Source organism: Phyllostomus hastatus, unplaced genomic scaffold, assembly GCF_019186645.2.
Source record: "Phyllostomus hastatus isolate PE091 unplaced genomic scaffold, TTU_PhHast_1.1 phas_contig_198, whole genome shotgun sequence".
Lineage (NCBI taxonomy): Eukaryota > Metazoa > Chordata > Mammalia > Chiroptera > Phyllostomidae > Phyllostomus > Phyllostomus hastatus.
In genome coordinates, this window is record NW_025333715.1 from 7,405,233 (window position 1) to 7,416,534 (window position 11,302).

Below are 11,302 nucleotides of genomic sequence, written 5' to 3' on the forward strand. Positions count from 1 at the left end.
AGTCAAGGCCAGAGGTGTGAGCTCAGGAGACGTTGATTTTTCCAGATAGTACTGAAAGCCAAGTGGCTGAGTTGTCGGGGGAGAGAACAGAAGGGAAGCCGGGGCTGGGCTCTGGGGCATCCATGCGTGAAGGTCAGGGAGAAGAAGAGGCATCAGCGGAGGAGCGTTAGAAGGAGTGGCCAGTGAAGAAGGCCCTGACCCTTTGCCGAGCACCCCGACTCCACCCCTCTGCCCCGGGGCTCTGAACCCACCTCCGCCGACACTGCCTGCACCCCGTCCCCAGCGCTCCGCTGTCAGCAAAAGGCATGGCCACCGACACAGACACCCAGGCCAGGAGCTGGGACCGTGCATTCTCCTGTCCCCAGCCCATCCAGTCCACCTCCTAAGTCTCTCTCCTTCTCTGTCCCCTCCCCACCCACAGCCGCCACCCTCATTCAGGTTCCCCATCTCTCACCCGCACAGCTGCCGCGGGCTCCAGAAACAGCGGGTCTGTAACCCACATGGCGATTCTTCCCCCAGAGTTACCAGCTGTTAACAGCATCTCATGTGCTTTATCCATCCACCCACCTACCCACCTGTCATCTCCGTCTCTCTCTCTCTCTGTTCACCTGTCATCTGTCCCTCGTGTTGGACCGTGTGAGAGTCAGAGTTGACACTTCACCCCTAACACTCTCCTGACACGTCCCCTAAGAGCAAAGACAATCTCCTCCCAGTGTCACACTCAGGAAATACAGCGCGCATGCAAAACTGGTATCTAACATGCTCTTCACAGTCAGATTCCCCCGGCCGCCCCAGTAATGTCTCCCACAGCTACAACTTTTCCCGCACTTGATCCAACCCAGAGCCCTCCACGGCAATTTGCTTCCCTGTCTCTGCGGCCTGTCTAATTCAAGAACAGCTCCCTGGGCCTTTCAGAGAGTGAGTCCTCTCAGGCCCTGGCCAGGAAGCTCAGTTGGCTAGAGTGTTGTACTGATACCCAAGGTTGTGGGTTCAATCCCTAGGGAGGGTACCTGTAAGAATCAGCTAATGAACGCATCAATAAGTGGAACAACAAATCAATGTTTCTCTCTGTCTCCCTCTCAAATCAATCAATTTTTTTAAAGTGCCATCGGTTATTTTGTGGAACATCCTTTAATTTGGGTTTGTCTGATGTTTTGCTGGGATTAGACGCAGGCGGTGCATTTTTAACCAGAAGTCTTGGGAAGGAGGCCACGTGTGTCCCCTGCTAGGACACTGAGTGGTCCCTCGGGTAAGGCAGATCTGCCCGATCTCCTGTCCTGAGAGTGGCTGTTCCTCCGCACACTGTGTAACCCGAGGGGTGACACCTTGCGATCGTGTGAATAGCCTGTTCCCCGACAGCCTTCCACCCAGGAATTCAGCATCAGCCCGTGACTTGGGCCTGAGTCAGTTACCCCTACAGTGGCTGCGGCAGTCCCTCCTTCACTGGTTTCTCGTCCCTCAGCCTCACCCTGTTCCAGTTCATTCTTCATGCCTTTGCCCTGGTGAACTTCCTTAGGCGCACATCCAACCACAGCACTCTCTTCCTCGGAAGCCTCCCGCGGCTCCCTGCTACTCAGAGCAGTCAGTCCAAACGCCTTGGCCCGGGGTGGTCTACCCCAGCTCACGCCCCCACTACACTCACGCTGAGCATCCCAGACTGCTCCCTGCTCACGCCTCCGGGCCTTTGCCCTGGCCGTCCCCTCAGGCAGAGCGCGTGTCAGGAAGGCACTGCTCTGCGAGTCCCTCCGCGCATGGAAAGCAGCTCTTTGTCCTCTGCATCCACGCCACGCCCTGCCCTTCACTCTCAGCTCTTCCTGTCCCGGGCCACTGTTTGTCACCTCCCGTCTGTCTGCTTTACTGGATGATGAGCTGTCTGGGACAGGGACCGCACCTAATTCCTTCTGAACACCCAAGCACCTGGCACCAGGTGTTATGCATAGTTGGCACTGGTACGTTTGATGACTGGGCACTATAGGAGCCATAGGGAGCTAGGATGGCCCACCTAGATACCCTGGCCCACACCCCCAAGTCCTGACGACGCCGAAGACACGTATCTGCAGGCAACACAGTGCCACCCTGAAGGGGGGGATCCAGCTTTGGGACCTGGCATATGGGGTTCACATACCAGCGAGATGCTGGCCAGCATCACACGCATCTGTGGACTTGGACTGACCAGCAGCTTTTCCTCTTTCTTTGGGAGCAATGTGACCCTGATTTCCCTTGGGCATCTCCTCTTCCCACCCCCAAGCCATGACGTTTGCACAGGGGGCTGACCCTACCCCTGATCACCAGGCTGGGCTCATGACCCGTGCTGGGCCGCAGGGAGAACCCTCCCTACGGCTCTGGCTACCTCTGTAGGGAAGATGGTACCTTCTGCCTGTGGAGGTCAACAAGCAAGTAGGATACAGCCTAGCACCGCTGCCATTCATCATGCCACCATGGGGAGGGTCTGGCTGAGGATGAAGCCACCACAGAAGAAAGCACAGCAGAGGCCAGATTTCTGATAGTGTTTGCACCTGGATCCAACTATGCCTGAAGTCATCACCCCTAGGCTTTTTACTCAGCTGGTTTGTCACTTGCAACCTGAAGATCTTAATGCACCAACTGTGTGAGAGGGTATTTCAAGCAGGTTGCATGGAATATTATGGCTGCTCCATAATTATATGGGACTGTTACTATTATTAAGATTTGAGCCACCCAAGTAAGACATACCTGGGGGCCCAGATGGCCAGTGAGAGGGCTATCTGGGCCCAGGGCCCCGGGCCATCACCACTTCCACAGCCACAGGGACCAACCTGGTCTGGCAGAAGGACTCACCCTCCTTTCTCTGGCTCCCAGTCTCTCCTCCCACAGGTGACCGGGTGAGGACAGACGGAGCCCGCTGGGCACTGTCAGCTCTTGAGCCCTCCTGCAACTTCCGAGGGATCATCGCGGTGAACTCGTCCCCGCTGGGGGCCTCCTCCTGCCTTTTGGAGATGTCCCAATCCTGCCAGGGAAGGACAGGAGGAATTGCGCTTGGTGATCAAGAAGAGAGGCCCCGGGCTGGCACTCACACTTCTCTCCCAGTGTGAGATGGGTGGACAAGGAAGGACCCGACACTGAAAGAGTGCCTGCCGTACACCCAGCACCGTGCTGGGCCCCTTGCAGCTGTAAACTCAGCTCATCTTCGATCAACCCCATGAGGGAGGCAGTCTGCAGAGCTAAGAACTTGCCCAAGATCACGCAGCCGGGACATGGTTTATGTGGGAGGGGACTTGAGCCCAGGGCAGTTGAACACAGGGTGGCAGGAGGGCCCTGGCATAGTAGGACCAAGGCACCCCGGAGACACCCCTACGATCTGGAGAGAAGTAGGTTCAAAACCTGGCCCTTCCATTTCCCAGGTGTACGGCTTCAACTAAGTGGCTTCCCTTCTCTGAGTCTCAGATTTCCTGCCCCAGAACACACCCATAAAGGGGGCTGGAGAGCCTTCCTGAGCCCATGTCTGGTCACTTCCCCCTCACGTCTCCCCGGGGGTCTCATGGGGAGTCTGCCTCTCCTACCCTGTGACAGCCCTTTGAGAGGTGAGTGCCCAGGAAATTCCCCTGAGACTCCTCTTCTTGCAGCTAAAGGGCCCCCAACCCTGGCCAGCCCCCTGCGCCACCACCCCCGACCCACCCGTTCCCTTCCTCCTGTCCTCTGCCCTGGCTGCTCCGGGCACTCAGTGGTATGTGACCAAGGCGGGGCTCAGGACCAATCCCATCCTTGCTCTGGACAACACACCCACATCCTGGCCCTCTGTGACCTGTGACCTGAGAGCTTTTGGCAGCATGAGCCAGTTGGTCATGCACATGGAGCTCTCCACCCACCGAAACTCCTTCCTCCATCTGTTCACAGGCAGGCCCCCAGCCCTCCTGGGCGGGCCCTGCAGAGACCCCTCCCCCTCCCAGGTGGGTGGTCTGGGTGGCCTGAGGTGCCCACAAAATCTTGGCCCAGTCCTTGGTGGGAGAGGTGGGCTCAGCCCTCCTCTGGAAGTTTGGGGCTGGCACAGAGGGGTGATCTGCTCTTGCCCTCGGCCCCCACCGCTGGCTCACCACAGAGGACGAGTTGCTGGTATCATCGGGGGTGTTGGAGTCAGGGCCGGAGCTGGCGCCAGAGTCAGGACCCTCGTCGGAGCTGCCACACAGGGAGGAGGCCAGGCCCTCCAGATAGGGCACTGCCTCGGGGTCCCGGCTCCTGCTCCTGGGGGTGACTGCGGGGCCCTCTGCAGGGAGCCCTGCCGATGGGCCCCTGAGAGAGGAGACAGACCCGTGACTTTTCCCCCCAAAGTCATGGGGATTGAGGAGTCAGACCCCCACCCGGGTACACACCCCCTCACGTTGCAGGAGAAGAGGGAGCTGACACTGAGGCCTCTCTGTGCTGGGCTCTTCCCATGGGCTGCCTGGTTAAGCTACAACAGCTTCCCTTTGGAGTGAGTGTGATGATTCCCATTTTACAGAAGAGGAAACTGAGGCTCAGAGAGGGCAAGGGACTAGCCAAGGTCACAGAGCTAGGAAAGAGCAGAGCTGCACTGTGAACCAGAGCTGTGGCTCCCGCCCCAGACCTCTGTCACTGGAGCAGAAGCGGGGACCCAAGCTCAGTAAGACGGAGCCATAATTATGCTGGGCTAATGGGGGGCCCTGAGAGGTAGGAGAACCCCAGGAGCGGTGACAGGGGCACCAGTCTGGTCACCAAGGGAGGGAGCTGCAGAGAAAGCCCTGCTTTGGAGAAGCCAGTCAGGGCGGCCACAGGCCCAGGCAGGCTTGGAGCTGGCCGTGCCCCCAGAGAGTGACCCACAGATGGGCCTGCAAGATGGAAATGCGTGCTGACCCCTGCAAAAGAGGTCTGTCGTCAGATGAGTTTGGGGCACACTGCACACGCCTCCCGCCACCCCCGCTCCAAAGCACAAGGCAGCCGGGGGACCGAAGGCTTTGACAGGCCCTGCAGGAGGGGGGGCCCCCACTGCGGAAACATCCCCGACGGCAGGGCTTCTGGTCTTTCAGAAAACAACACATGTGAGGAACACATGTTCCCAAAGCCATGCTGGTTTGATTCGATTCTTATTTCTGTTCATGGGGAGACTGAGGCACAAAAAGAGGGAATAACCTGCCCAGGGTCCCACCGCCCAACGAGGATGAAGCTGAGGCTGGCCCGGGTTTCCAGGCCCTGGGCCACGCCCTCCCAAAGCGCCTCAGCCGCGAAAGGGGCCTTCCGACCAGCCCAGCCCAGCCAGGGGTGGAGGGAGTCCCAGAGCCTGCACAGTCAGGTTCGTGGGTGTTAATCCTGTTTAATTTTTTAAAGCTGTGCCAAGGGAACGAGGAAATGTGAGTGGGCCGAGAGCCCTGCCCGAGGCAGGACGGGTGCATGGGTGCTCTGTGATCGAAGCTGGGCTAGGGCCGAGCAACATGCCCACTGCGCCCAGCTGCAAGGACTGACCGTGTGACCTGCGCCGGCAGCCATGGCCATTGTGAAGGGGTGTGGGGTGGGGTGGGGGAGGGCTGCCCCGGGGAGCCCCTCCCCAGGCCCTGGAGCTCTACCCACCTCTCGGACCCTGGCCCAAGGCCCAGGCCCACCACAGACTGGCACCCAGAGGTCGAAGCACCGTACGGGTCCACAGAGGCAGGTGGACGGCGGGGCAGGTCGCAGTAGGGCACCTCTGCACCTGGAGGGCTCCGGGGCTCCTGGGATGGAGTCGGAGAGAGGAGGCACCTCAGCGCCCACGTGGGGGCTCCCCTCCCCCTGCACGGTCCCTCCCCCCACTAGGGGGTGTGGGAGAGTCTCCAGGCATCTCCTCTGGGATCTTAGACTTCTCAAGGACAGCTGTCCATCAGGCTGGAAGCACCCCTGGGGACCCAAGCTGAGGGCTGGCCGAGGTACAGGGTATGTGCGTGCATATGTGTGCACAGGTATGTGTGCATATAAAGGCCGGTGCGTGCAACTGTGTGCCTGTGTGTGCAAGTCAGGGGCGGGTACACTAGAGCATACGTTCACACCAGTGCGTGCAAGCCCATTTATGCGTGTGTTGGCACATATGCAGGTGTGTGCGCCTGAGGATGTGAAGTGCACTGAAGGGAAGGACCCAAAGGGTTTTCTGTAGCTAGAAGACAAGGATGAGGAAGGAGAGTGAGGAGGAAGGAGTAAGTCAGCCTGGGGAGTGAGGGAGGAAAAGGTAATCTGAGGGAGGAGGAGGTGGGAAAAGAAGGTCTGGGAGGAAAGAAGAGATTGCCCAGTTAAGGAGAGGTGGGGGGCTCCTGGGCTGGAGGGTCAAGGCCCCGGGGGTGGAGGTGGAGGCGGAGGCCCCGAGCTGACTGCCCGCCTCTCTTCCTCCACCCTCAGCCAGGCCACACCTGGGAAGGCTGCTGCTGGGCTCACCCAGGGGGAACGGCTGCTCAGCTCTGGGAAGTCCCCCCCACTCCTCCCCACCTCCTAGGGCGGCAGGGCCCTCCCCTGGTGGTGGGAGACAGCGGCCATAGCACCCTGCACCCCGCCTCCTCTCAGGTTACCTGGGCAGCGGGCTCCGGAGCTGGCGGCTGGCGGCTGTCAGCACCCTCGTCCCCGGGGGGCTCTGCTCAGGCCCCCACGCTGCCGCCCTCCCGGGCCCCGATTCTGGGCCGTGGTGGCGGCGGCCGAGGCAGCAGAAACCTTAGAGGGGCCGGCTGCAGGAGCAGGGGCCCCTCATTACTGTTTCATGAGCCGGGGCCCAGCCAAGAACAATGCAGGACATGAAACCACAGGAACCCGATCCCCACAGCTCACCTGAGAGCCGGCAGGGCGGGGGCCTGGGCCTGGGCTCCCCGGGGACCCTGGAACCCAGGGCTCAGGGCTGAGGCCACAGCCTGGCTGCAGTCCCGGGGTGGGCACAGACTCCCTGGGTTCCCAGAAGGTGGCCACTAGCAGGACCTGGGCAGAGCCAAGGAGTGGGGCCGGGGTGTCCGCTGTGCCACTGAAGCCAGAGGAGCCTGTCTGGGTTCAGTTTCGCCCCCTGGCCTGGAGCAAGATTCTGATCAGCGCTCCACAGCGGGAGGTGTCAGATCCACAGCCTGGCCTGGCGCCTTGGCCGCCCTGGGGACCTCGCTGCGTGAATGAGGAGGGAGCAGCGCTCTGGGCATGGCCAAGGGGTCTCAGCCCAGCTGGGCCCCCCCAGGGCCCCGGCCGGTCAGGGCGTCCCTGTGCGGCCCTCACCCCCAGTCCTCATCGCTACCCACCGTCCACACGAGCAGGACCAGGAGCCACTCCCTGGCTCTGATTTCCTGTCTGGCGGGTCAGCACGGGCTCTGGCCTCAGACAGACACCAGGCCCAATCCTGGCGCCTCCACTTCCCAGCTGGGTGACCTCAGCCTGAAGCTTCCCCACTCTCAGCCTGGTTTTCTCATCTACAAAACCGGGATGATAAGAGGACCCACCTCCTAGGGGTGTTATGAGAATTAAATGAGTTAATATTTGTAAAGGGCTTAGGACAGTGCCGGGCCTGTCCACCTTAAATATAATGGATAATGTAAAGAGATTACATAGAATTATATTAGTGTTAAACACTCCTAAGAATAAGAGTATTTAACATTAGCCCTGGCCGGGTGGCTCAGCTGGTTGGAGCGCTGTCCCATACACCCAAAGGCTGCGGGTTCCGCCCTCTGTCAGGGCACACATGTAGGCTGCGGGTTCGATCTCCGGTCGGGGCTTACGCAGGAGGCACCTGATTGATGTTTCTTTCTCACATCGATATTCCTCTCTCTCTCTCTCCGAAAACCAATAAACATATTCTTGGGCAAGGATCAAAAAGAATTTTTTTTAAAGAATACATAAAAAGAGATGTGCGCTGCCTGGCATGCATCAGGACCCTCTCACCTCCTAAGCTCCCACCCTCCATCCAGAACCCAGCCGGCCGTGACCTGGTCAGGGCTGTGTGGTCGCCGGGGACGACCCCTCCCCCCGCCTCTGGTAGCCTCAGCCGAGGGTACAAAAGAGACATATCCGGAGCCGGGATCCCAGAGGAACTGGAGCAAGCTCCCAGGGGGGACCCGGGCTGTTCCTGCTGCTTGTTCCAAAGCAGGTGAGGATGTCAGAACCGGTTCCCCGGGAGGTACCTTTCGCAGGCCCCTAGGGAAGAGGGTGAGCCCAGGTGGGATGGGGGGCCCAGCCAGGGACTGCACAGCCCCGTCCAGGCCGGGGCGTGCTTCTTTGACACGCAGAGGCTGTGACTGCAGGTTTGGAACCGCCCATCCACGAGGCGGACTTTCATCAGCGTCAGATCCTGGCGGCTCGGGAGCCTTTGTCTCCCACTGAGGTCTGGCCCCTCAGCTCGGTCATCCCGTGACCTCCCTCACCTCCAGCGTGGCCCACACGCACCTCTCGCTCACCAGCCCGAACAACTCCGGGTGCACTTCCCACCCCAAGCACCTGCCTCAGGAAGTAACTTAGGAGTCAGCCGTGCTCCTCCTCCTCCATGTTGCTCAGGTGCCAAATCCTTCAGATTCTCCTGTTCCATTAGTTCTGAAATGTGTCCATTTCTCTACGAGTCAACGCCTGCATTGTCTCCAGCATGAGCAATTAATGGCACCTTTTCCTCACTGGCCACCTTGATTTACTCCCACTCCCTGTATGCCACTCTCTGCCCTGCAGTCAAAGCGACTTTGGAAAATGCAAACCTGACCACACCACTCCCGTTGAAAACCTTCAGTGGCTCCCTTGCCTCTCGGAAACAAGTCCAGTCAGCACGTCTCTAAGGCCCCGCAAAGCCTGGCGAGACCAGCCCCCACCCCGTTCTCCATCTTTGTCCTGGAATTCCCATGCCCCTCCCCCTCGCTGGCCTCTGTCCACCCTCCAAAGTGCCGCCTGCTTTCTGCCCCAGGACCTTTGCACCTACAGTTCCCTCCTCTCTTCCTCCCCCAGCTTCACTGGCCAAGGTCCCCAGTCTTTACCAAGCAGCTAAAATGTCATTTCCTTGGAGAAACCTATCACTTACCTTCGTGCCCCTTGCTACTCCTTACAACCTTTACCACAACCATAATTATGTGTATGATAAATTTCTTAGTCTGCATTTCTCTTGCTAGACTACGAGCCCCATGGACCAGGGATGCGTCTGTGTTACTTGTCACTGTTTCGCCAACACTTAGTATGATGCCTGGCACATGTTAAGCACTTATCCAATACGCGTGCACACGTGAGCTGGCCCGAGGTCTCAGCCGGGAAGTGGTAGGCCTGAGACTTCAATTCAAACCTGTCCGAATCCAAACTTCGTCTGCTCCTCACTTGCCATCTCCCCACCCACTGGGAGAAGGTCATTTGCATGGGAGACGGACTCACTCAGCTCCCAGGCAACTGTTCCCTGAACTTGGGGGTAGGCGAGCTGTTACCGTAGGTATCAAGACAGGTAGGAAGGACTCTCTCAGGGTTGTTTTCCTGCTTGGGAAGGAGGGAGAGGAAACCGATGAGTATTGAATTAGCCACATGTGACTTCGGCTGAGCAATGCCAGATGCCCTGAATGAGAAGCCTTGTTGCCCAACTTCACTCTTTAGGAGAGTGGAGCCAGACCGGGTAACCGACCCAAGGCCACACAGCAGGGAAATGGCAAACCTAGCACTGCGGCTCTGGCCTGCATGGCTCCGAAGCTGAACAGTGACTCCCTTATACTGGTCACCTCTTGGAGCCTAACCACCTGCACGGTGCTGACTGCCAGGCTTAAGAGGAGCCTCAGGACCCCTGGGAATGGCAGAGCCAGAATGGATCAAGGGCCCACAGAGAGTCACAGGTCCCATGCTTCTCATAACGGGTGTACCGGGAGCCCCGGGTTTACGCGCGCAGGGACTTGGCCTAAGATCACAGCGATCCCGAAGCAAGAGAATGCCTCACTCCTTCAGCGCCTTCAAGGGGAAAGCTTCCAGTGGGTGCTGGGGTGTCTCTAATGCCTCTCTAACACCTGCGAAGCTCCCTTTCACACAGAGACGGCGGGACTCGGGCTCAGAGCCTTCAGCCTAGATAACAATGTTATCTAGTTAGAATTTAATGACACTTTTATTTTTTGCCTTTCTCTTTTCTTTCTTTCTTTCTTTCTTTCTTTCTTTCCTTCTTTCTTTCTTTCTTTTTTCTTTCCTTTTCTTTCTCCCCCCTTTCTCTCTCTCTCTTTCTTTCTCTCTCTCCTCCCTCCCTCCCTCCCTCCCTCCCTTCCTTCCTTCCTTCCGTATAAAGGCTATGATCCTAGCCTTCTATTTGTGGTGGTGATCTAAAGTTCTGTTTTAGTGTAAGTGAAAAAAAGGGCGTTGATTTAAAGAATAGGGTGCGGAATAGATTAGAGGAGGCTATGGCAAAAAGATCACAGGGTCAGGAGGAAAATGACTGCCATTTGGGAACATTAACACGGTGCCACCACTTCACTGTACAGGTAGGGAAACTGCAGCCCTGTCCAGGAGGAAGACCAGTGTCTGGATGGACGCTCCCCCACCCCAAACCACCCCAACCACTCAAGAAAGCCAGCCCACCTGGTGCCTTGCTCTGTGGGCCTCCTCAGGGTGGAAGCAGTTTTGACAGCAGCTCTGGGCAAGGACATTGGCCTCAAAGTGTTCACAGGGGGCATTCCCAGCGCCCCCCTCCATACTAGGTGAGCCAGGCCAGGGCAGCTCCTGCGATCCAATGGTGGGGCCTGGGGAGAATAGGGCGAGGAGGCAAGGGCCAGGTGTCTGGCTGGCAGTCACCCAGACCCCGGTCCCCGCTTGCCCCTGGACAGATAAAGACCAAAGAGATAAGGTTATTCGTCCATTTATCATGTGTTCATTTATTCACTCAACAAACACTCATTAAGCACCAGGAATTCTGCCAAGCATTTAACATGTGATTTCCAGTCATTACTGCAGCGGTGTTCCATGTGTGTTCTGAGAACCCTGCGTTAGACTTGGTCCAGCTGCTTATAAAGTGTGTATTCCCAGTTCCCTCCCCACATCCACCCAGGTGAGGCCTGGGGGTGTGCATTTTAAACAAGTCCCCTAGGGCACTTGTGCACCCCAAAGCTGGAGTGCCCTTGCCTTCCAATTATCCTGCACTGTGGATAAAGTTAACGTCAGTTCAGATGAGGCAAGGAAGGCTCCCAGAGGTTCCATAACGGGCAAGGTCCCAGGGGCTGAACTGGACTCACACCCAGGTCTGCGTGCCAGGAGGTGGAAGCGAGGGGCACCGGGCCCCTTTGCCAAGTCACCCGGGCCCCTCGGGAAATACTGGGAGTGAGGCAAAAGGGCGGGCAGGTATTTTCAGTCGAGGACAAAGTCACGGGCAATCTAAAGGCACACAGCAAGTTTGCGG

General features: G+C 58.2%; 1 protein-coding gene across 1 annotated transcript in view; it reads right to left on the reverse strand.

Annotated features, from left to right (window-relative positions):
- The window catches only part of LOC123816066 (TRIO and F-actin binding protein), a 52,276-nt gene extending 41,659 nt beyond the window's left edge, over positions 1-10,617 (reverse strand). Inside the window, exons 1-4 of the mRNA XM_045834797.1 lie at positions 10,489-10,617; positions 5,557-5,696; positions 4,071-4,266; positions 2,818-2,986 (exon numbers count right to left, since the gene is read on the reverse strand). Of these exons, the coding sequence (XP_045690753.1) occupies positions 2,818-2,986; positions 4,071-4,266; positions 5,557-5,696; positions 10,489-10,602 (619 nt within the window). The 5' untranslated portion in view covers positions 10,603-10,617. The remainder of the gene's footprint in view (positions 1-2,817; positions 2,987-4,070; positions 4,267-5,556; positions 5,697-10,488) is intronic.
- Between the last annotated feature and the right edge of the window lie 685 nt (positions 10,618-11,302).